This window comes from Mirounga angustirostris, unplaced genomic scaffold, assembly GCF_029215605.1.
Source record: "Mirounga angustirostris isolate CCGP_5_RB_7025 unplaced genomic scaffold, mMirAng1.0.hap1 SCAF_13, whole genome shotgun sequence".
NCBI lineage: Eukaryota > Metazoa > Chordata > Mammalia > Carnivora > Phocidae > Mirounga > Mirounga angustirostris.
In genome coordinates this window covers 68,008,223-68,034,868 of record NW_026991721.1, presented here as the reverse complement: position 1 = coordinate 68,034,868, position 26,646 = coordinate 68,008,223, and the positions used below count along the sequence as shown (strand labels likewise).

General features: G+C 37.0%; 1 protein-coding gene across 3 annotated transcripts in view; it reads left to right on the top strand.

The window, feature by feature from the left end:
* The window catches only part of NOX4 (NADPH oxidase 4), a 362,080-nt gene that overhangs the window by 53,963 nt on the left and 281,471 nt on the right, over window positions 1-26,646 (top strand). For all 3 annotated transcript variants that reach the window (XM_064577120.1, XM_045894592.3, XM_054512172.2), the window contains 2 exons: window positions 57-137; window positions 25,172-25,388. In XM_064577120.1, the coding sequence (XP_064433190.1) occupies window positions 57-137; window positions 25,172-25,388 (298 nt within the window). The remainder of the gene's footprint in view (window positions 1-56; window positions 138-25,171; window positions 25,389-26,646) is intronic.

Sequence of the window (26,646 nt, the reverse complement as noted above, 5' to 3'; positions counted from 1 at the left end):
TGTCTGAAATGATGGAATGTAAAATAGAATTGAAATGAAGTTATTTGTTTTTTCAGAGTTTCCAACTATGACATCTTCTGGTATACTCATAATCTCTTCTTTGTTTTCTACATGCTGCTGATGTTGCATGTTTCAGGGTAAGTTTAAAAAAATATTTTTAAATATTTTTAAAAACATGTATACATAAAAATGGGGTAATGAAAGATAAATCTATAGGAATTTTCATAGGAAGTGGTAAAATTATTTGGTTACTTGGAATTGAGGGTAGTCTCAAGAATGAAGATATAGTTCTACTTTTAGCATAGCATATTTTAATGAAAGTAGTATAAAAGTGTATTAAAACTGAAAGAGTTGGGGCACCTGGGTGGCTCAGTTGGTTAGGTGTCTGCCTTTGGCTTGGGTCATGATTCTAGGGTCCTGGGGTTGGGCCCCACATCTGGCTACCTGCTCTGTGGGGAGCCTGCTTTTCCCTCTCCCGCTCCCTCTGCTTGTGCTCTCTCTCCCTGTCAAATAAATAAGTAAAATCTTTAAAAAAAAAAAAACAACTGAAAGAGTTACTTCTCCTACAGTGTTGCAGGGTTTTTTTAAAGATGTATTTATTTATTTGAGAGAGAGAGAGAGTGAACAGGTAGAGGGGTAGAGAGAGAGGGAGAAAGAGAGAGAAGCAGACTCCCCGCTGAGCATGGAGCCCACCGTGGGGCTTGACCCCAGGACCCTGAGACCATGACCTGAGCTGAAATCAAGAGTCAGATGGTTAACCAACTGAGCCGCCCAGGTGCCCCCACAATATTGCAATTTTTAAAGTCCTCTATAGTTATATCCTTTTTTTAAAAATTATGTTATGTTAGTCACCATGCAGTACATCATTAGTTTTTGATGTAGTGTTCCATGATTCATTGTTTGCATATAATACCCAGTGCTCCATGCAAGACATGCCCTCCTTAATACCCATCACTGGGCTAACCCATCCCCCCCAACCCCCTCCCCTCTAAAACCCTCATTTTCTTTCCTGTAGTCCATAGTCTCTCATGGTTCATCTCCCCTCTGATTTTTTTTTTTTAAGAGAGAAAAGTAGAGGGAGATGGAGGGGAGTGGCAGAGGGAGAGGGGGAGAGAGAGAATCTTAAACAGACTCCATGCCCAGCATGGAGACCGACGCTGAGCATGATCTCACAACCCTGAGATAATGACCTGAGCCGAAATCAAGAGTTGGATGCTAAACTGACAGAGCCACCCAGGCACCCCTCTATAGTTATATCCTGATACTCTCTAAGAGAAAGTTAGGAAGAAGTGAAGACTTCTTACTGGTATTTTAGTGTTTGTATTTTTAGGAATTCCTTATGTCTTGCTGCTACAAAATTTGTAAGAATGGAATTACCAGTTTTTAGTTTAAAAAGGCCTCGCAGCCCATAGCAACATTTTTCCAGATATGCCTCCTGAAGGAAGGGAAATAAAAGCAAAATAAACTATTGGGATGACCTCAAAATAGAAGGTTTCTGCACAGTGAAAGAAACAATTAATAAAACTAAAAGGCAAACTACTGAATGGGAGAAGATACTTGCAAATGATATAGCTGATAAAGGTTTAGTACCCAAAATATATAAAGAACTGATACAACTCAATACCCGAAAACCAAATAATCCAATTAAAAAATGGGCAGAAGACATGAATAGGTGCCTGGGTGTCTCAGTCAGTTAAGTGTCTGATTCTTGATTTTGGCTCAGGTCATGATGTCAGGGTCTTGAGATCAAGTCCTGCATCAGGCTCCACGTTCAGTGGGGAGTCTGCTTAAAATTCTCTCTCTCCCTCTGCCCCTTCCCCCACTCGTGCACACTCTCTCTCTCTAAAAAATAAATAAATCTTTAAAAAATCGGGAGAAGACATCAATGGACATTTCTCTAAAGAAGACATCCAGATGGCTAACAGACTCATGAAAAGATGCACAACATCACTCATCATCAGGGAAATGCAAACCAAAACTACAGTGAGATATCAACTCACACCTGTCAGAATGGCTAAAATCAAAAACACAAGCAACCCCACAAGTGTTGGCAGAGATGTGGATATATAGAAACCCCCCTTGTACTGTTGGTGGGAATGCAAACTGGTGCAGCCACTGTGGAAAACAGTATGGAGTTTCCTCAAAAAGTTAAAAATAGAGCTACCCTATGATCTGGCAGTGGGTATTTACCTAAGAATACAAAAACACTAAATCAAAGATACATGCACCCCTATGTTAATAGCAGCATTATTTACGTAGCCCAACTATGGAAGCAGCTCAAGTGGCCATCAGTTGATGAATGGATAAAGAAGATGTAGTATATATACAATGAAATATTATTCAGCCATAAAAAGGAAATGAAATCTTGCCATTTGCAAAGTATGGATGGACTTAGAGAGTATAATGCTAAGTGAAATAAGTCTGTCAAAGAAAGACAAATACCATATGATCTCACTCATATGTGGAATTTAAGAAACAAAACAAACAAGCAAAGGAAAAATAAAAAGAGAGGCACAAACCAAGAAACAGACTTTTAACTATAGAGAACAAACTGATGGTTACCAGAGGGGAAGTGGGTAGAGGGATAGGTGAAATAGATGATGGGGATTAAAGAGTATATGTATCATGTTGAGCACTGACTATTTTTTTTTAATTTCAAGTTTTTATTTAAATTCTAGTTAACATATATGGTAAAATTGATTTCAGGTATAGAATTTGTGATTCATCACTTACGTATAACACCCAGTGCTCTTCACAAGTGCCCTCAATACCCATCACCCATCTAGCCCATTCCCCACCCACTCCTTCCATCAACCCTTAGTTTGTTCTTTGTAGTCAAGAGTCTCTTTTGGTTTGCTCCCCCCCCCCTCTTTTTTTCACCTTCCCCTGTGTTCATGTTCTGTTTCATGTATATAATATTATATATATATATATATATATATATATATATATATATATATATATATACCCCACATCTTCTTTATCCATTCATCAGTTAATGGACAGTTGGGTTTTCTCCATAGTTTGGCTATTATTGATAATGCTGCTATAAACATTGGGGTTCATGGAACACTGACTAATGTATAGAATTATTGAATCACTATATCATACACCTGAAATTAATATAACACTGTATGTTAACTATACTGGAATTAAAATACAAAACTTAATAAAAATAAATAAATAAAAATAAAAAGGCCTACCTGTGATATTAGTTGCAGAGAAAGCCAAAGGTTTACAATGACCAAAGACAAGGATCTGTCAAAAACATCAGAAGATCACAAAGGAAAAAAAGAGAGTATCCTAAGCTTGTTACAAAGAATATACCCCAAATATTCTGAAAAGTGTGTTAACCCACGCAGTTTACTCAAAGATGTACTGCTTAAAATAATCTATTAGCTTAGAGGAAGGAAATAATATACCTGTGTATGCATATATCTCCATGATAACCAAAGTGGACTGTGGTTTTCTATTGAGACTCACACTAATATGACACAGTAGGCCATCATCTGGCATCAGGTTCACTTGACTGAGCAGAGTAATAGAGGACAGGAAACATAGGTCAATAGGTTAATATCAGGTCCTTCTGTGGAGATCCCTCTGGTTGGTTAGGAATCATTTCCCACCTCCTCTCCCTTGCCTGTAGTAACTGTAGTAACTCAGTTTCAAGATGAATAAACCATATGGGTAGGCATGGACTACCTTGCTTTGCATAAGGCTCATGCTCCACAGGAACCAGGATCTTGGTAGCAGCCCCAGTCTCCTCAAGGGATGCCCTCAGTTGTGAGAACACACCGCACACAGGAAACTGAGGTCTGTGCATCCTGAATGATATTATAGTGCACTCATAACCCTCCTGGTCCAGATGCATTCCACCAATAATAAACAATGTTGCCTGGAAACTCAGCTGGCTTTCCCCATTTATCATAGCCCAAAATGTTTCCAGGGAGACAGTGTTTGGAGAAAAGTTCAGATCTGCTGTTAATCCTTTCCTCAGAATGTTTTCTAATGTACTTTGTCAGTACAGTAGGTCATATACATAAATTATGATTTATTTCAGGGTGCATATTCAAAATGGTTTTTTTCTCCTCTGATTTTGGAGACCACTGGTTTAGACAGCAGTATTATATGGGTCTCTCATGTAAGTCCTGGCTCAATTTGTTCTGTACTGGTTCCAGAACCTACAGTTGTAGAGCAGCAGAAATATGGCCTCGCATTATTATCCTGACTTTCGGTTAGTCATTCCTGTCACACAAAGAAGAGAGCTATGGTCTGAGGAAGCTCTGGTTCTGTTCTTTTCCCTTTGTGAGGATAATATGTTCTGTGGAATATTAGGACACCAAGAAAGCTCTCAGTACAAATTTGGTTTACACTCTGTTATTTAAATGGCTTGTTTGCCTGTCAGGGTTATTATCATAAAATGAACTATGAGTAAGCAGATGCTACTAATGTTAACTGTAATTTAAAATAATTACATAATGCTTACTATACGCCAAGAATAAATTCAAAATGATTTAGATGCTTTATGTCTTCAGGGATCACAGTTTTACAAGGATAAAATAATATTGTTAAACCCCCTTTACAGGTCAGAAAACTGAAGTTTAGGGAGAGTAAGTAACTTACTAAAGTTTACCTAACTGATGGATCTTGGATTCAAATTCAGCCATCCTGACTCAAAAACTCATATTTTTTTACTACCAGGTTTTGTTTTTTAGAGAATTCTATACTGAGAACTTAGTGTTAAGATTTATTTTTTAGGGCAGCAGCTCTTTCTGCCCATGGGTCCTGTCTCCAGGCTTTAATAAACCACCTGTTTGCACCAAAGACATTTCCAGAGTTCCTTCTTGGTGGTGGGCTCCAGACCTCACCCCAATGAACTCCATCTATATCCCAAACTCCATCATTGTGAGGGGCTTTCTCCTAAAGAAAGTAATATGTTAGGAGAAGATGTGCCTTGAGAATCTGTGTGGTGATCTGCCCTGAGGTTGTACACAGATATTCAGCAGCAATTTCATCAAACTGAGAAGCTTAAGGTTTGGCAATTATGGTTCAAGAATATTCCCAGGCCATGAGCCCTGGAAAAGATGGCAGAGGAGTAGGGGACCTATTCCAACCAGTCCCCAGAATTGAGCTGGATATCTACCAGACCACTCAACACCCACTAAATCAGCCTGAGATGTAAGAAGATAGATCTGGATCTCTACAAACAGAATATCACAAGCAGTTGGTTTCGAGGTATGAAGAGGGGAGCCGTGATTCTGCACATATCAGAAGATAAACAGAAGGGGGAGGGAGTGGCCATAAGCGCTGGCTCCTGGAAGATGAAATAACACAGGAGCGCAAAAACCTCCCGTGCTGGGGATGGGCATAGACTTGCAGACCGGTAGCCACAGGGAAAGGACTTTAGGGCAGCCCCTGGACTGAAACCTGGAGCAGCAGGGCCACATGTGCGAACTGGGGGCGGTTGGGGGTTATAGAAGCACAAAGGACAGAGACGTGCCCCAACCTGGAGGTGAGGACTGGGAGCCCTGCTGAGGGGTGCACAACCCAGGACACTGCAGTTTATAGCAGCACAGAAAGAAACGGATAGTGCAGCCTGGAGATCTCATTGATGAACAGACTGCGATCTCACTGCTCTGAGGCAGAGGGTTGGAAATGATCTCTTCTGCTCTGACTCTCGGAAGAGACACGGAAAGCCACCGGGGAAAGCTGCCAGAGAGCAAAAGCCCCCCAAAATCGTTTTTCACTGAGCCCATCCCCCCCAAGGGGGCAGGACAACTCTGCCCAAACACGGTTGCCTGAGTAACAGTGCGGCAGTCCTCTCCCCCAGAAGACAAGCTGGGAGAACAAGAGACCAATACCCCTAAGGTCCCTATAAAACAGGTGCATCTTGCGTGGGTTGTGGTCAGTAACTTGGACTCTGTACATTCCTTCAACCACCCCTCAACAAAATGACTTTGAGGAGGAACCTGAAAAATAGGAAAGACTCAGAGACTCTGACTTCTGCCACAGATTTACAAATGGATACAGATATAACCAAGATGTAGGAAATGGAATTCAAGGTAGCAAATATGAAGACAATACCTAGAATGGAGAAATTGATTAATGGCAACATAGAGTCTCTAAGGGCAGAAATGAAAGCTGAACTGGCAGAACTCAAAAATGCTATCAGTGAGATCTAATCTAATCTAGATAATCTAACAGCTAGGGTAAGTGAGGCAGAAGAACGAATTAGTGATCTAGAAGACCAATTGATAGAAAAGAAGGAAAAAGAGGAGGCCAGGGAAAAACAAATCAAAATCCATGAAAATAGAATCAGAGAAATAAGTGACACCATGAGACGTTCTAATGTCAGACTTATTGGGATCCCTGAGGGGGTGGAGAGAGAGAGGACTAGAAGATATATTTGAGTAAATCATAGCTGAGAACTTCCCTAATCTGGGGAATAAAACAAACATTCACATCCTAGAGGCAGAGAGGACCTCTCTCAAGATCAAGGAAAACAGGCCAACACCCCGGCATGTAATAGTAAAACTTGCAAATCTTAGAACCAGGGAAACCATCTTAAGGGCAGTTAGGGGGAAAAGATTCCTTATGTACAGAGGGAGAAACATCAGAATAACGTCAGACCTATCCCCAGAGACCTGGCAAGCCAGAAAGGCCTGGCAAGACATATTCAGGGTACTAAATGAGAAGAACATGCAGCCAAGAATATTTTATCCAGCAAGGCTGTCATTTAGAATGAATGGAGAGATGCAGAGCTTCCAAGACTGGCAGAAACTGAAAGAATATGTGACCACTAAGCCGGCCCTGTAAAAAATATTAAGGGGGGGTTCTATAAAAGGAGAAAGTCCCCAAGAGTGATATAGAACAGAAATTTACAGAGACAATCTATAGAAACAAGGACATCACCGGCAACATGATGACAATAAATTCATATCTTTCAATAATCACTCTCAATGTGAACAGCCTAAATGCTCCCATAAAATGGCACAGGATTGCAGATTGGATAAAAAGATAGGACCCATCCATATGCTGTCTACAAGAGACTCATTTTGAACCTAAAGATACATCCAGACTGAAAGTGAAGGGATGGAGATCCATCTTCCATGCCAACGGACCTCAAAAGAAAGCCGGAATATCAATTCTTAGATCACACAAATTAGATTTTAAGCTAAAGACTGTAGTTAGAGAAACAGAAGGACACTATATCATTCTTAAAGGGTATATCCAACAAGAAGATCTAACAATTGTTAATATCTACGCCCCCACTATGGGAGCAGCCATCTACATAAGCCAACTGTTAACCAAAATAAAGAGTCATATTGATAACAATACGTTAATTGTGGGAGACCTCAATACTCCACTCTCAGCAATAGACAGATCATCTAAGCAGAAAATCAACAAAGAAACAAGAGCTTTGAATGACACACTGGACCAGATGGACCTCATAGATATATACAGAACATTTCACCCTAAAACAACAGAATGCTTATTCTTCTCGAGCACACATGGAACTTTCTCCAGATTAGACCACATACTTGGTCACAAATGAGGTCTCAACCAATACCAAAAGATTGAGATTATTCCCTCCCTGCATATTCTCAGACCATAATGCTTTAAAACTGGAACTCAATCACAAGAAAAAATTTGGAAGAAATTCAAATACTTGGAAGCTAAAGACCACTCTGCTTGATAATGTTTGGGTCAACCAAGAAATCAAAGAAGAACTTAAACAATTCATGGAAACCAGTGAGAATGAAAACACATCGGTCCAAAACATATGGGATACTGCAAAGGTGGTCCTAAGGGGGAAATACATAGCCATCCAAGCCTCACTCAAAAAAATAGAAAAATGCCGAATTCACCAACTAACTTTACACCTTAAAGAACTAGAGAAAAAACAACCAACAATGCCTAAGCCATGCATTAGAAGAGAAATAATTAAGATTTGAGCAGAGATCAATGAATTAGAAACCAGAAACATAGTAGATCAGATCAATGAAACTAGAAGCTGGTTCTTTGAAAGAATTAATTAGATCGATAAACCACTGGCCAGACTTATCCAAAAGAAAAGAGAAAGGACCCAAATTAATAAATTATGAATGAAAGGAGAGAGATCACGACTAACACCAAGGAAATAGAAACAATTATTAGAAATTATTATCAACAACTATATGCCAATAAATTAAACAACTGGAAGAAATGGATGCCTTCCTGGAAACATATAAACAGCCAAGACTGAAACAGGAAGAAATTGACAACGTGAATAAGCCAATAAACAGTAAAGAGTTTGAAGCAGTGATCAAAAAACAAGAGTCCAGGGCCTGATGGATTCCCTGGGGAATTCTACCAAACATTCAAAGAAGAAATAATACCTCTTCTCCTGAAGCTATTTCAAAAAAATAGAAACAGAAGGAAAGCTTCCAGACTCATTCTATGAGGCCAGCATTACCTCAATCCCCAAACCAGGCAAAAACTCCATCAAAAAGGACAATTTCAGACTGATAACCCTGATGAATATGGATTCCAAAATTCTCAAAAAAAATCCTAGCTAATAGGATCCAACAATATATTAAAGGATCATCCACCATGACCAAGTGTGATTTATCCCCGAGATGCAAGGGTGGTTCAACATTTGCAAATCAATCAATGTGATAGAACACATTTATAAGAGAGAGAAGAACCATATGGTCCTCTCAATTGATGCAGAAAAAGCATTTGACAAAATACAGTCTCCTTTCCTGATTAAAACTCTTCAGAGTACAAGGATAGAGGGAACATTCCTCAAGTTCATAAAACCCATCTATGAAAAACCCACAGTGAATATCATCCTCAATGGGGAAAAGCTGAGAGCCTTTCCCTTAAGATCAGGAACACTTCAAGGATGCCCACTCTTGCCACTATTTTTCAACATAGTACTAGAAGTCCTAGCAACAGCAATCAGACAACAAAAAGAAATAAAAGGTATTCAAATTGGCAAAGAAGAAGTCAAACTCTCTCTCTTTGCAGATGACATGATACTTTATGTGGAAAACCCAAATGACTCCACCCCCAAATTACTAGAACTCATACAGCAATTTAGTAATGTGGCAGGATTCAAAATCAATGCACAGAAATCAGTTGCTTTCTTATACACTAACAATGCAACTGTAGAAAGAGAAATTAGAGAAATGACTCATTTACAATAGCACCAAAAACCATAAGATACCTCAGAATAAACCTAACCAAAGAGGTAAAGGATCTATACTCTAGGAACTACAGAACACTCATGAAATAAATTGAATAAGTCACAAAAAGATGGAAAAATATTCCATGCCCATGGATCGGAAGAATAAACATTGTTAAAATGTCTATGCTACCCAGAGCAATCTATACCTTCAAGGCCATCCCGATCATAGTTCCAATGACATTTTTCAGAGTGCTGGAACAAACAATCCTAAAATTTGTATGGAATCAGAAAAGACCCCAAATCGCCAAGGAAATGTTGAAAAAGAAAAACAAACCTGGGGGCATCCTGTTGCCCAATTTCAAGCTATATTACAAAGCAGTGATCACCAAGACAGCATGGTACTGGCACAAAAACAGACATAAAGACCAATGGAACAGAATAGAGAGCCCAGATATGGACCCTCAACTCTATGGTTAAATAATCTTCGACAAAGCAGGAAAAAATATGCAATGGAAAAAAGACTGTCTCTTCAATAAACGGTACTGGAAAAATTGGACAGAAGAATGAAACTTGACCATTCTCTAACACCATACACAAAGATAAACTCAAAATGGATGAAAGACCTCAGTGTGAGACAGGAACCCATCAAAATTCTAGGGGAGAACATAGGCAGTAACCTCTTTGACAGAGACCACAGCACCTTCTTTCAAGGTACATTTCCAAAGGCTAGTGAAATGAAGCAAAACTGAACTTTTGGGACTTCATCAAAAAGCTTCTGCACAGCAAAGAAAATAGTCAACAAAATAAAGAAGCAACCCACAGAATGGGAGAAGATATTTGCAAATGACACTACAGATAAAGGGCTGGTATCTAAGATCTATAAAGAACTTCTCAAACTCAACACCGAAAAAACAAATAATCAAGTCAAAAAATGGGCAGAAGACTTGAACAGACACTTCTCCAAAGAAGACATACAAATGTCTAACAGACACATGAAAAAATGTTAATCATCATTAGCCATCAGGGAAATTCAAATCAAAACCACATTGAGATACCACCTTACACCAGTTAGAATGGCAAAAATGGACAGGGAAAGAAACAACAAATGTTGGAGAGGTTGTGGAAAATGGGGAACCCTCTTACACTGTTGGTGGGAATGCAAGTTCGTACAGCCACTTTGCAAAACAGTGTGGAGGTTCCTCAAAAAATTAAAAATAGAGCTACCCTATGACCCAACAATTCTACTACCAAGTATTTACCCCAAAGACACAGATGTAGTGAAAAGAAGGGCCATATCCACCCCAATGTTCATAGCAGCAATGTCCACAATAACCAAACTGTGGAAAGAGCCGAGATGCCCTTCAACAGATGAATGGATAAGGAATATGTGGTCCATATATACAATGGCATATTACTCAGTCATCAGAAAGGATGAATACCCAACTTTTACATCAACATGGATGGGACTGGAGGAAATTTTGCTAAGTGAAAGAAGTGAAGCAGAGAAAGTCAATTATCATATGGGTTCACTTATTTGTGGAACATAAGGAATAGCATGGAGGACATTGGGAGAAGGAACCGAAAAATGAAGGGGGAGAAATCAGAGGGAGAGATGAACCATGAGACACTGTGGACTCTGAGAAACAAACTGATGGTTTTAGAGGGGAGGGAGGTGGGGGAATGGGTTAGCCCGGTGATGGGTATTAAGGAGGGCACGTATTGCATGAAGCACTGGGTGTTATATGAAAACAATGAATTGTGGATCACTACATCAAAAACGAATGATGTAATATATGGTGATTAACATAATATAATAAAAAGAAAATAACTAATGATGTATTGTATGGTGACTAACATAACATAATGAAATAAAATAAAATTTAAAGAAAAGATTTTTTAAAGGTTAATATCTTGATTTATCTAGGATTATGGTCTCTCTCATCTATCTGTAACAGATTAGAGAAAAATGCAATCATTTGTTAGTATAATTAATTATGCATTCTTTTGCCTTTATGTTGTACTAAGTTAAAACTGAAAATATCTGTTTCTTTGTAATTCAAAATAGAGTCAGTTTTTTAAAAAAGGTTCAGGAGTTTAAACAGATTTCTTAAGTTTAAAGAGGCTTGTATTGAGAGTTCTTCATTTTTTGGACATAAAAGAAGTCATATTTAAATTTTGATTTTACTTTAGTAAAACAAGGCTCAGAAACAGAAAGGGACTTTAATTTATGCAAAGAAATAACAAAAGGCATCTGCAGAGTGAATTATATGTAATCAATTTCTTATACTAACTTAATTGTTACAAACTATTAGTAAAAAACAACTATTCTAATACTGAAATCAGTGTCATACAACAAATATATGATTCTATAAGCATTCTATAGTACACATATTTATGAAATTAAATTTTTATTGAAGTATATTTGATAAAATTATATATATTGTATATTGCAAAGTAATATATTTTAAGTATACACTGTGATGATATACATATATGTTGTGAAATGATTGTCCCAACCAAGTGATTAACACATCCAACACTTTACAATTGTCTTTTTTTTTTTTTTTTCCTGGTGAGAATGCTTAAGGTCTACTCTTTTAGGAAATCTCAACTATATAGTATGGTATTATTAACTATAATCATCATGCTGTGCATTAGATCCTTAGAACTTCTCCATCTTATAACTAAAGGTTTGTAACCCTGTGAAGTTAAATTTTGAATAAAGCTACATAGATTATGCTTCTGGTATGGGAAAACTTACTGGTGGTAAATCTTACAGCTTTTTCAAAATGGAACATTTCTCAAAAATTTTTTTTTATTACTGAAGGATCTAAGTAAATCTGGTGAAATTATTATCATTTGTGCCAATGTTGAGAACTTAGACTTTCTTTGCTTTATGAAATACATTGGTAATTTTTTTCTTTAGCTTTTGGTTATATGAGTAAAGTACAGTTATTCAAAACAGGTTTCTTGGATTTATACTGAGATTTCTATTAAAGAGTGTACTTTAGGTAGGGACAGGAAATCAGTATTTTCTGGGCATTTACTCTTTCCATCAGTATGCTAAGTACTATAATGAGGTATAGTAGAACAATATAATATATGATCTTTAGTCTTCCAGCATTGGTAATTAGTTTGGAATTAAAATGTCAATTGAAAGTGCTAGAGAGAATTTTAAACTGCATATTTTACAGGTAAAAACATTTTATTTTCAGGAATTCTGGTAGTTCAGAATTGAAGAATCAATGTAGGCTAGAAATTTTTGAAACTTTTAGGCTTCAAGGATGAAATGATTAGAGATTGTTGACTGGTTTCTCTGCCTGAGCAGACTTTTGCAATAGGAGGAGCAGTTGCTTCCAATGATTTTCGAAGGTCAATTTTGTTTTCATGGAATCTCAAATTTTGAAAGAAGCTTAAAGGATATCTCAAGTAAGATGCCTTGAGTCTCCCATACAAACTAAATATCTAATTCTGAAAAGACAGTTCTGCCTTTGAGAAGCTCTAATTTTCACAAAGTTCTTTCCCTTTTGAACCAGAATTTATTTTACTTTAATTTAATCCAGTGACTTCAATGTCTGGGACTCTGTAGGCCATGGAAATTGAGCCCCTCTCCTTCAAATTCTGCTCATCTGTTTCTTGCTCGATGATTATTTCAAGTCTCATCATTATTCCAAATTTAAAAATATATATATTAATAGTTAATGTTCATTGAGTACTTATCTTGTAACTTACTAATGTTTGATCTCATTAAATCCTCCCAACAACCCTGGTAAAATCTGCTGCTGCTGCTGTTGTTGTTATTATTATTATTATTCTCATTGTCAGGGTGACAGAGCAATGGCAGTGGCAGGTGAAGTAACTTGTTAAAAGTCATGGGTAGTTAGTAGAAGAGTTTGGGTTTGAACCCAGGGATCAGATTCCTGAGCCCACATTCCACACCACTAACTTAGGCTGGCTGCTGTTTGGTATGCTTCCCTTGTGTCCCTTTTAAAGCTGGAAACCACACTAACTGCAGTGCTCTGGGTATGTGATATGATGTTGGCAACATGGAAAGCTTATCTTTTTTGCTGCAAATATTGCAGCCATTATTTAGGACCCGGTTGTCCTGTTTCACGATTAACTGTGCCCTTAGCTTAACCTAATTTTCATACTTGGTAACCATGTTTTAGATTTTTAAAATTATTTATAAGCAAATCTATTGCATGACACCCTAAAAAACACATTTCATATACACTGAATTCAGATGTTTCTTTTCAGTGGTCAGGTGTATCTTTAAAATCTGCTAATTTTCCTTTCCAAGAGGTCAAAAAAGCACAGCAATTAAGAGGTAGATTATTAATAGCTGTATGACCTTGCCAGATAATTTGTCCTTTCTTTTTCTTAACTATTAGATGAGCTTAATAAAATCACTTACATCATGGGGTTGTCTCAGATTTAAATAAGTGAATACAGCAATGTAGACATAATATAAGCATATTCAAGTGTTAGCAGGAAAAAAATTATACTTGTGCCAATACCTAATAGTTGTATTAGGAAGAAACTACATTGAACTGTTTGAAGAATCTTTTTTTTTAATAAAGACACAGCACTTTTGAAGAGCCCAGATTTTCCTATCTACAAAGTAATTTGATGAAAGTATAATGAAAACTACTTAGCAGATCAAAAGAATATTCCTTGAAAGGGCAACAATTTTTATAACATTGTTAGGTCTCAAAAATTCAATTGATTTTAACAGTAAAGGTTTACTTTGGGACTTACAAGACAAGCCTCCTCCTGAGGGATTTTTTTTTTCTTTTAATTTTTAATACACCTTTCTAGGAGTTTGCTATTTGCCTGCTATATTAAAGATACTTCAATTCAGAAGACATTTGAGGAACAAGAAAAGCCAAAACTGTTTCCTCTTTTCAGACATGAATGTAACTGGACATTTCTTTATTTTCATTTGAAAAACTCATCAGGAGGATATATATACTGCCATTCTCACTTACTGATAAAAGGGATATTGGAGGGAAAAGCAATTATGAATGTCACAGAGCCTCAGCTGAGAGACTAACCCTGCTCCTCTGACAGGCATGTGGAGGGAATGCATTGTAAATGAGATTTGGCACCCTGGCCTCTCAATCTTACCATAGTCAACACCCACTGGCTCTAGCCTGGAGTGTTGGGGGTGGGTAGTGATTGTATTTTACTTTTTTATTTACATAAGAGAGGACAATTCTGAAAAAGAGAAGGGGGAAGGGCTTCCTCAAACGCATGTATGACAAGGAGAGCCAATTAATTGTGTAAATAGTATTGTTGTGTTAGCTCTGCTGGACTTCTCAGATCTTATTTTATTATATAAACTAATATATATTATTTATATATTACATGGTACATTATTCTTTCAAACAGAGCTCTTTGCCATTTGGGAATACTTGCTGGCGAGAGTTCATTGTAGAGCATGATTTATATTCTGTTTGAATCCTTTTTGTAGGGGGATTTAAAAGGAATGTGTTTCTCTGTGCATGTCTCTAAAATCATTTATTCTTTCAACAAGGGGAACACAGTGGGCAGCCTTTGTCAACAATGACATTAGTGAACCAGAGGCACTGTCGGCTTCATAGGAGTTTAGGCTCAAGAAGTTAACCAGGGTTAGACAAATATTTATAAAGTTAGGCTTACTGTACTAGCTTATCCTCCCTCCGCTATGCCCTTAGGAGGAGGAAATTTAAGAACATTCTCTTGGGGGATAGAGGTAACTATGCAATTTGAGTAAGTACTGAAAGTCACCGATTCCCATGGGACACCTGGGTGGCTCAGTTCTTAAGTGTCTGCCTTCGGCTCAGGTCATGATCCCAGGGTCCTGGGATCGAGCCCCTCATTGGGCTCCCTGCTCAGCGGGAAGCCTGTTTCTCCCTTTCCCACTCCCCCTGCTTTGTGTCCCCTCTCTTACTGTGTCTCTCTCTGTCAAATAAATAAATAAAATCTTTGAGAAAAAAAAAAAAGAAAGAAAGAAAGTCACCAATTCCCAAATATCTTCCCTTTTAGAAGCCACTTGCACTGAGGGCTTCTTTCACCCACACTGGCCTGTGTGATCTTCCCACTAGTCAGAGGCATTTGCGCCTAAAATGTCAGTGGGAACTTGGTAAAGCCCAGGGAAAGGAAGGCCCAGAGGTGTTAGTTAAGCCAATTCTATTCTAGCACTGGGGAAGAACAATTTATTTCCCTACATCTTCTTTTCTATGTTCCTTTCCTTGCCTCTAGATTTGAATTGGCTATATAATGTATTGTCCAAACCAGACACTTCTGAGAATGAAATGGGATGCTGTTAATAATTAAGCAGTGACTTGTGGGTGACCAGGACATATGGTGATTCTAATTCTACCTATTCCTAAGCGTTAGGGGAAAGTTCTAGGGAGACTGAATCACAAAAGGAAACCTTACCTCAAATAGGGGCTCTACATGGGTGTTTGGGAGCCTAGAACATTCAAATAATAGACACAGTAGATTTGTGTAACTTTGTCCCACTTTACAGATCATAATTGAATATCCTCTACCATGTTAGGTAGAAGGTTGAGGATTTGCATGTTCATGGTCATGGCTAAATTTTTTTTTTTTATGTTATGTTCATAGCTAAATCTTTTGCTACTACTCATCATTCTTACAGGTAACCTGTTCTGTATAGTTTCTAGATAATTAATTTCTGATAGGTGTGCATAATTATTCTAAGTTTGATGCCCTTTATTTCTACCTCAAAATCCTATCTCTTTCAATAGAGTAGGAGTTCTCTACTTGGATTCATAATCTCTAGGAATCATTGAATGGTTGCAGGGGATTCATGAATTCCTGAATGCAAACCCCCCATGCACAATGTGTGTGTGTGTAAATATATATACGCATATATATTTATATTTAATACATTACACACACACACACATACACACACACTACCTTTCATTAGATTCCCAAGGCTGTATATCGTCCAAAGGAAGTTAAAAATAACTGAACTGAATGAAGCCTCTTAAAGCTAGAGTTTTACTAGAGAGCCGTAATATTACATTTATACATTTTATATCTCCACTTCAGTTTTATCCAGAGTTCAAAACAATATTGTGGGGAAAATAAGAAACACTGGGAAAATTTTCTTCTCACATGAAGGTTCTGTAAGGAGAACTTACCTAATAAATATGGTTTTGGCCTATCAATCATATTATCATTTTAGAGGATAATAATGATACTCATCATAATAATGTCCAAGGTTTATGTAATAATAATTCAGTGTGTGACAGGTACTGTTTTTAGCACTAATTTATGCACACACACACATATATATATACATATATACCCCTCCCCACATGCACACAATTTTGTTTTGTTTTTAATCTCATAGCACTATGAGGTAAGTACTATTATTATCCTCATTTTACAAATGGGAAAATGAGGCACAGAAGGTTAAATTAAATGATTATTTAAAGCCACCTAGTTAGGGCCTGATAGGACTGGGGATTGACCCACAGTCTGACCCTAGAATCTATGCATTTAATTTCTAATCTTTTCTTGAATTAATGAATGATTTTTTTCATGGTTTGGAAGGTACCTGGCTTATGAATGAAATATATTCATGTCATGTGAAAATCTGGGATAACTGTCTAATTTATCCATAAAAGTTGGTGAGTGTATATGTGTGTATTTTTTATGTTTTGAGTAAGAAATTCAATTTTGTTACGTTACATAGATTTCAAGGTTTTGAAGATGAAATTTAGTCCTCCGAGAAGACAGTAAGAAAATGAAATTTTTTTGTAGTCCTTTATAAGTATTTCTTACAACGTTCAGCCTTGTTATGGCACATAATAAATACAACTTTATAATAATTATAATAATAAAATTATATCTATGTGTTATTTTAATGTCCAAAATTCTTCCAGGTAACTTGAAAATAACAATGAAAAAAGCTAGGTTCTAGACTAGAGCTAATAAAAATACAGTAGAAGAGATACTCTTACCAGTATTCTTGTTACATTGTGTCTTTGTAGCTCTTCATTCAGTGGACAGGTGGTCCACATCTTTTAAAATCTATTACCAAGCCTCAGAGTGGTGCCTGTCATTGCTAACAACATAGATTAAGGAGAATGCGAATTGCACAGAAAAAAAAGAAAGAACCTACATGTATACTCCTTGAAAATATCCAGGGGGAAGATAGAAATTCCCATAAACACCATATATCCAGAAGTACAGAATAGGATACACTACGTAAAATCTTATATAAAAGGGAGAATGTCGAGGTACAGCAGGAGTTGTGGTTGAATGGTGGAACAGTCCAGTGCTCTCTTCTGCCTACCCCATTATGTATCTGTGAGTTCCAGTATGAAAGACAAAAGGCAATACAGCAGTGATCTCTCCTAGGTAAATTATAGTGTTTTTGAGGGCAAGAATGTTTCTTACCTATCTTTATCAATGGAATCCCTGTCACAAGTCACCAATGAGTGTGTGCTGGATTAAGTGGAATTGTATTAATTGGCTTTTAGCCAGGAATTTATTGTCCTTCTAGGCCCTTCCAGATTTCCCCAATTATCAAAGCATTGCAGATAACAATAAAAAATAATCTGTGTTTTTGTTTCAATGTAATTGGATTCCCATTTTGGGACTGTCGCTTATGTTCAGTGTTCTCTGGATAATAGGTTCTTATGGTAACTAGTATATCAATTCCTGTGCCAGAGGAATTAGCTTTTAAGTCTTGCCTATTTTGGTCGTCTTGCAGATTGGCACATTTTTTGTTGGAGATTTTTGTGTAATTCTGTGGCTAAAAACTCTTTAGGTTACAGAAGAAAATAATTTCATTTCTTTGTTTTCTTTCACTTTTTGGCTTTTGAATTTTTATCCACATACATAGAGTGAATACAATTCCTAAAGAATTAAGTCTTTCTTATCTGGAATTCAAATCTCTGTCACATAAAATTTACATATTTCCCATATGTTAATAACAATGTTCTATACAGCTATGGTCTTTAAGATGTGTTTTTCCCCCACTCCTAATTTCCTATTCATAGGATTGATTTTCATTTTTTGTGTAAAAAAATGATTTTTCTGTATAACAATTCTGGCTAAGGTCTTATGATTTATTTACTTTTGCTGCTATTTTATCCTGGAAGCAGGTGGGGGTAGGTATTGAGGTCATGTGGCATTTTATCCCTTAAGAATTCCATATGTATGGGTAGATTGATGCGGTATATACAGAGCATTTTCATGTACATAAATTCATTTGTGTTGGAAGCTACTTTTGTTCACAATTTTTAAATCTAAATTGTGAGTTTATTTTTTCCCCACTCTGAAGATAGGAATAGTGAGTTTCAGACCAAATACTTTCTCACATAATTTTAATCTCACTTTCCTCTTGGATCTTATTCATAGTAACAAGTGGTCCTGGCTGGAGGTGAAGGTAACAAAGTTGGGAGGAAAGAGAAGGAACAAGGGCACCATTTAAGAAGGAACAAGGGCACCATTTTTCTAAAATGTGAAATCATTCTTTTATTCCCACTACCATTTTAGTGAGGTCTGAAAGCAGAGAATATACTAAGAAATATCGGATGCTTACACATTTTTTTCTTCCCAAGAGATCAAAGTCCTTTGCTTTATATACTTGTGGAGTAGAGAGGCACATGGACTGTCTCACTTATCCAGCTGAGGAAAGTTCATAAAATGACCTATTTAACTTTACACACTTAAGGAATGTTCCGGTCTTGATCCTGTGTTTTTAGGCTCCAAGGTTTAGTTTTGCCAGCTGCATAGTTTCTGTGGCTGGCTACTTAATTTGCAGGGCTCACTGCAAAATGAAAATGTGAAGCCCTTTGATAAAAAATTATTAAGCATTTCAAGATGGTGACAACCAACTATTGGACCAATCATGGGGCCTTTCTAAGAGCATGGCTCCATGATACTGCAAAGCTCACATACCCGTGATGTTGGCCCGGTCTGTGTTGCCCAGTCTTGAACATGGGACAACACCATCTTAAGAGCTAGACACAATCTGTGCTCCAGTCAAGCTGCGGGATGTGAGTTCATTCAGGTGTCAGTAGCAAGCACCCAGGAAGGAATGAAGAGGCAAGGACCTGTCTAGACCAGACGAAGTGGGGATGGGAGTGAAAGCTTTGATCTGACATGTACTCAGATGCTTAGAGTTTCCTTGATGTATGCTGGATCCTTAGCTTGGGAAAGCATGCCACTTCTAACATGCTCCTAACAAATAGGTAGACAACATGACTTGCTTGATAACTTGTCTGCTTAGATTAGAATTGGGTCAGGGGCAGGGCAGGGCTAAAATCTCAGAATGAATTTAGAAATACTCAAGGGTGAAGAAGGATTGTAAGTTGCAGACTGATTTAATTGTATTTTTTACAAAGGTGAATGTGCATACATGGTTTACTTTACTAAATACCATTTCCTAATATCTAGACATCTTTTTTGAAGTTGGATTATGAGTTCAAACCCCCTTCTATGTTTGTTAAAGCCAGATGACTCCTCAATCATGTGTTTCAACAGCAACCCAAACAAAAAGTTGTAGGTATACTTCCAGTCATTCATAAAGTCATTCAGTGAATATACATTGAATGCCTGCTATTGATTATAGGCCCTGTTCTAGGCACCAGCAATATAGCTGAGGAACAGGACGAATCCTTGACCTTAAGTAGTGTGCATTCTAGTGGATTCCACAGAAGTCAGTGAATTCCAGTGGGTTTTAAAATAATGAATTTGGGTGTGTTTTCTTAAGCTCTTTTTTTGTATTGAAGCAAAGTAAAAAGAACAGTCAGAAACAGGTTGTTCTATTTTTTCTGTAAAGAAACATTTTGTGTTATAGAATACTAGGAAAAAAGTAGGTTCCTCATGGGACAAGGATTTTTTTTTTTCTCTACTTTAAAAAAGGATTAAAATCACAAACATAAAGGTTACATAAGCGACACTGCATTTGTTAGATTATTTTTTAACATGCAATTAAAGTAAGAATGATTTTGTGATTCTCCTACCGGCAGGCATGGCATTCTGTAATATTTAATTTTTGCCATAAAATATTTTTATTATTTCTGTGTTGTAACCTAGTGGGATTTATTCTGTGTACTGTATTATTTTCTATAACTTTGTCATTAAAAAAATGGTAGTATATCTATACTGCCTCTTGAAGAAAAAAGGAAAAAAAGAAAGAAACCTATTTTTTGAAACTCTGTTGAGTTTTGAAAGCACATCTTGAAATCCTTATGAGTACCAAAACAATAGCATCCACAGCCATTTATTTTGATACACCATAAAATCCTTGACTTCTCATGATAGAAGAACACTAAACATTCCGAAGATATTTCAAAATCTCTCCTTTGGAACATAATACAACTAAAAAAATGAGTAATAAGCATTCCTATTTCTACAGTGTCTGTGTGCTTTCTTCCCCTACCCCTGTTACATCACCATCTTAACTTGGCAAGACTCTTTGTTTACCATTCATGGACATCGTTTTCCTTTCCAATTATTTATCATTTATTTATGAAAGATACAACAGTATATACAAGAATGTTTTCTTTATTTTAACTTCTATGTCCTTGCTATATGCAAAAAAATTATGTGATTATTTGCTTTGAAAATCAGTTCACCAGAAATGCACTAAAGGTCTACCATGTGCCAGAAACTTGCTAGAAGGCTGACAGGGTTTGGCAGTGAGTATGGATATATGGGGGGGGGGGGGCGTATATAAATGCATGAGACATGTTTGCGCTCAGCCAGGTGTCTGCTTGAGATTCTCTGTCTTCCCTGCCCTTCCCCCCCAATAAATCTTGAAAAGAAAAATATCTTTTAATTTGAGAACTGTATGTTATTTTAAGCTACTCTCAAGCTAAATGGCATAGGTTACGTGTCTTAAAACTCCACTAAAATGTTCTTTTTTTGGTCTCATTTTGTAATTGTTGCCATCAAAGCAACATGGATAAGAGAGAAAAGATCTATAGACAGACAATGATAACAAATAAAAAATATTACTCATTAAAACAAAACAAAAACAAGCACAGAATCTCAGTTAGATTTGGCTAAATAAGGTGGCAAAGATACTGATGGGTTCACATGGAAGGACACTGGCAGATTTTGAACTCTGTGTTGAAAGGATAAGTATTGGGCATACCAGTAAGGTGCTTCATGCCTTACTGCCTGTTCCTATAAACTTTATAACAAATTTGTGTGGTAAAGATCGGTGGCCCCATCTTAGAGTGAGTGAGAACATTCGAAGCTGTTATCTGCCCAAGACCACACTGTCAGCCAGTGGCCAGGTCAGAGACCAAAGTACAGAGACCTTCCCCTGTACTAGGGCTTCCCCTACCCCTCCATTCCTCCTACGGACAATATCCTGAAATTAAAGACCCATGTATGCATTGAACAGAAATGTACAGCTCTATCTGCTTATAGATTTAGAAAAGGAGGAAGTATACTTCTAACCAAACCAATAATTTTACATTATTTTTCAAGACCATTAAATGCAATAACTTACTTTTTCACTGTACTGTAAAAAATAGAAGTCCTCATTCCTTTCGTACTAGTACAGAATTTCTTGAACTTTTAGAATATGCATTCTTAGAATATAGTATTTCTTTAAACATTTTATTTGGTGCCCATTAAAATAATTTCATTCTGAAGAATTTTTAATAGAAATGTGGAGTAGATATTATGGATATATTTGGATTGATAGGTAAATATCAGATATCTCTTATTCCATTTACTTCACTGTGAGCACATTTGTTAAAATTAAATTATAGGGGCGCCTGGGTGGCTCAGTCGTTAAGCGTCTGCCTTCGGCTCAGGTCATGATCCCAGGGTCCTGGGATCGAGCCCCGCATCGGGCTCCCTGCTCGGCGGGAAGCCTGCTTCTCCTTCTCCCACTCCCCCTGCTTGTGTTCCCTCTCTCGCTGTGTCTCTCTCTGTCAAATAAATAAATAAAATCTTTTAAAAAATTAAATTAAATTAAATTAAATTATATCTTATGTATGATTTTTATTGTTTTATGATTGTTTTGAATCCCTAGTATCTAATTTATTTCAGCAGACATAATATACATGTCTTTCTTTAGAGTTTAATGCGATCTTTCCAAATGCAACAGAGCTTTCAGGAACATGCAGTTCTGTGTTTATATGCCGGACAATGCTGAGATATACTAGGCACCCCTAAAAGGGATTTTAGAATATTACATACCCCTTGAAATACCAAGAACAGCAATGCTTTGTTTGACTGAGCTGGCCTGAAGATTTGTACTGCATAGTAACAACGTTTGTCATTCTAAGGATCATTAGCACATGCTGTCCTGCTCACCTGAACACTTAAGACTTGGGAGGAGTAAATAACATTCCTTTGCCCGATGTTAAGCAACCCCCTTCCAACACACACACACACACACACACACACACACACACGCACACACACGTTATCTGACTTTATTTCCAGGCTTTTGTTATTTTAAACCTCTTTCCTTGATGTCAACTTCTTTAATCAACTGATTAGTTTTATATGATATAGGTTTTTTGAATGAGGAAGATGAGGTTTCTGAATCCCATGCTTAGACAACCATTTAGTTACTCTCTTACCTAAACAAAGCCTTAAGTCTCTCATCTGTGTAATGGGCATCAAAACGCTTAGTATGATTATTTTGTTTTCAAGTTTAAGTGAGAAATAGATGTTTAAAAATTCCTGACATCCTTTCTTAAATATTAATTTTCCTGTCCTTACCTTTTAGGTATGGACAACATAGGATGTTGTAAGGATCCAATTAACTAACATGAGGTATAGTGACAGGTGAAGAGCACAGAATTTGAGTCAGAACTGGGTTCAAATCTTGGCTCTGCCACTTATCAGCTGTGTGACCCTGGGTGTTATTTAATTTATTAAAATAGTTTCTTAATTTGTAAAATGGGAATAATAATTCCTATTTCATACAGTTGTTGTGCATATAACATGAAATGTATATAAATTGCTCTGTTTGGGGCCTGATGTCTACCACACATTGCTAAGGTCTTATTAAAATACTCTAGCCCAATTATCTGTGGTCTGACTTCCATTCAGCTTCTCCGAAGATGTCTTCTCAACTAGATTTTAAGTATTTGAGATTCAGGGACCAGATCTGACTCCTTATCGAACTTTGTAGAATCACCTAGAATAGTGCCAAGTGCATTATGCCAAAACTTGTTCAATTTCAGGCCAGTAGAATAAATGCCTGAGATTTTTGGCCTACCCACCTGTCAGTCTTGGGATGGTCAGTAGGAGCAACAGGTTTGGGTAAATCTTTACTTATAATGGGAGCTGAATCAAATTCATAGGTTTTCCAAGTGTAATACCACAGTGATTGTATTAAATGACTAGAATTCTATGAAGGGTTCTGTACTTGGCTCACATTTCTATAATAACCATTAATCTATTCTGTACCTAGGCCATATCTACTGCATTGCTTTAAAAAATGGGTGTGTGGGCTGCCATTGATGTTATATAATACAGCCTGCTACTTAGTACATACAGTATACTGTAACATATACTGTGTGCTCTCTAATGTCTCTCTAATGAGCACATAGTAATGTTATACCATATAATCTCATTATGATTAGTTATAAGGAAGAAAGTAATATAAAAAGAAGAGAGAGGGGCACCTGGGTGGCTCAGTTGGTTAAGCATCTGCTTTTGGCTTGGGTCATGATCCCGGGGCTCTGGGGTTGAGCCCCTCATTGGGCTCCCTGCTCAGCAGGGAGTCTGCTTCTCCCTCGTCATCTGCCCTTCCACGCCGCTTGTGTGCTCTCTCTCGCTCTCAAATAACTAAATAAAATATTTTTAAAAAGGAGAGAAAAGGAATGAATATAATCAAAAGGAGAATGATCAGGTTGAGTAGATGGTAAATTCCAGCAAAGACTGCCTTGGCCACTGCTTTTCTAATTTTCATATATTGGGCCTCTTTAGTCTTATTATTCATGTTATAAGTTTTGCTGTTGCAAAATACCATATTTGTAAAATCATTTATAAAATCAGCTGTAATGTACTTAAAATATACATTTTTATAACACACTAATGTTAATTATTTGGTAACTTGAAGTCATTTAAAAATACATTCTTGGCTAACCAGGAAAAATAATTTTGGGTGCCAAAATTTTAATATCTTTAAAAGAAAAATAAAACACACTGTCAAATTTCCAATGCTTTTCAAAATCTTAATTTTTTCTTCAAGATTTGCTTATGCAGTGTGGATCTTTTTTGAAGTTCTACACAATCTGTCACTTGATGCACTATCCCAATGAGGTAGATCTTACTTAACTTTTTATTAATAACAACACAAAACACAGAAAGTTGAATGGTGATCTTAGAAGGTCACAAAATATGAAACAATCAGAATGGTATTTTAGGGTTGTAGGCTTTCCTGCCTGATTAATTATCTTAGAGTCTTTTATGCAGTCTTGGTTATGGAGAAATTGAAAAGTAAACGTGTAGGGTCTAATTGCTGTATATTAATTATTTTCAGACCAAAGGGGTTGCAAGCTTCCAGTTCCTGTTACTGTGTTTGTTTAAAATATTTCTGTAAATCAGCAAGGCCTGTTTTATCCAGTCTTAGCCAAATCAAATATGATCCCTATACTTTCCCATTTGTGTTTGAAGATATAGCAGAAGTACTCATTATTATAGTATTTATTGAAGTGAAAACTGGTATATGATTGTATGCATGCCTAACAGAGTTGAAATAAAGGCTGTGAAATTAAAGAATAATTGGAAAGATTGATGTGTTCTTCTCTACCATGTATTTGTAGCATTTGTTTAAGGGCTAACGCTCTTGGTTTAGTCCCATAGTAAAGAATTCATTAGAAGTTTTAGGATTTCTCAATTGCTCCTAAGTAAGATATATGAAAAGCACTTTTCAGATAAATGCTACGGAAAGTTAATAAGAAAAAGAGGCTGTTTTCTTACACCGTGTCCTCTGATTTCAATTTTGTTTTCATCTTCCTTTTTTCCCCCTTAATTTAATTTCAGAGGGCTGCTGAAGTATCAAGCTAATTTAGATACCCACCCTCCTGGCTGCATCAATCCTAATGGAACCCGCTACCAGCATGTTCACTTACCAGACCATGGCTTGGAACATTTTCATGAATCTTTCCCTGGAGGACCTTCAAAACCAGATGAACTTACCCAAAACAGATCCGTGAACATTTGTATGGAAGAGCCCAGGTTTCAAGCTAATTTTCCACAGGTCAGATTAATTTTATATCTTTGATGGTCTCCTCAAGTCCATATTTCCGTAATTATTGATCAGCATTGCATTTAAACATGTTTTTGGAGGTTTATAAAGCAATTGTAGAACATTTCAGGATGTTTCAGAAGCAAGATAGTACCTATTTTTCCATTAGAGGCAGCTGCCAGGTCAAGGAGAAAGACCTATGATATTACAGAATATGGAAAATTCTGCTCAACTGGCCATGTAATCTTTGCCTACTGTGGCACTGGTACTTGCCTAAAGAGAAGTGACAAAGACATTTTCCCTATCCACTGAGAAAAGTAGGTTGAATAATAAAAGCAATAGTGAAAGAACTAATACTAATTGTAATTATTATTATTGTATAGCATAATATTGTGGTATGATATTATGAATGATATAAATGATAAATTGTAAAATCAATTTATTGAATGTTTGGTATCATCTGCTAGGTACTGTGCTAAAATGTACTGCATGCATAATTTCTTTTAATATTCACAATAGCCCTTTGAAGCAATTACTATCATCCTTGATTTTCTGATGAAGAAATTGTGACTTCAATACATAAAAGACCTTGAGCAAACTCTACAACCAAATACAGGCAGAAGTAGAGTCCAAAACCAGGTCTTTGACTAAAATACTTGCTCTTGGAAAAGTTCTTACCCAAATACACAGCGAGTGGTTCCATAAGAGCCCTAATCTTCCCATGTGGGTATGGGAGCTGTCCATGTGGGAATTAACAGTCTTTGCCTATGGGACAGTGATGCCAAATGTCTCTTTTCAGAAGAGAAGAAAGAAGAGTGAAAAAGTAGAGTGAATTTGTAGATGACTTTGGAATGAGTATGTTAGTCTTGTGTTTATTTTTAATAATAATCCTCTAGGTTTCTCATAGACTTTGCAATTTGCAGAGTTTTCTTGGCTTCACACAATGCTAGCTGTTAGGCAGGGAAGGTACTGTGAGTCCCATTTTACGTATGTGGAACTTGATGCTCAAAGGGTAAGTGACTGTCTCAAAGTTGCAAGACTGCTGCATTGCAGGGCTCGCCTACTGCTCACACAGCATGCAACTAAATATCAGGAAGAGGCATGATCTGTCTGCATGGAAGGAAAAAGCTCTGAGATAGCTATGTAAATAAGGTTTAAAAAAGTAACCATTAAAATAAGTTTGGGTCAGTGGCCTCCCAGTGATGGGGGAAATATGGTGTGCAGTTCTAGGAGAAGGATTGGCCACACAGACAGGACAGGCTTCTGTACT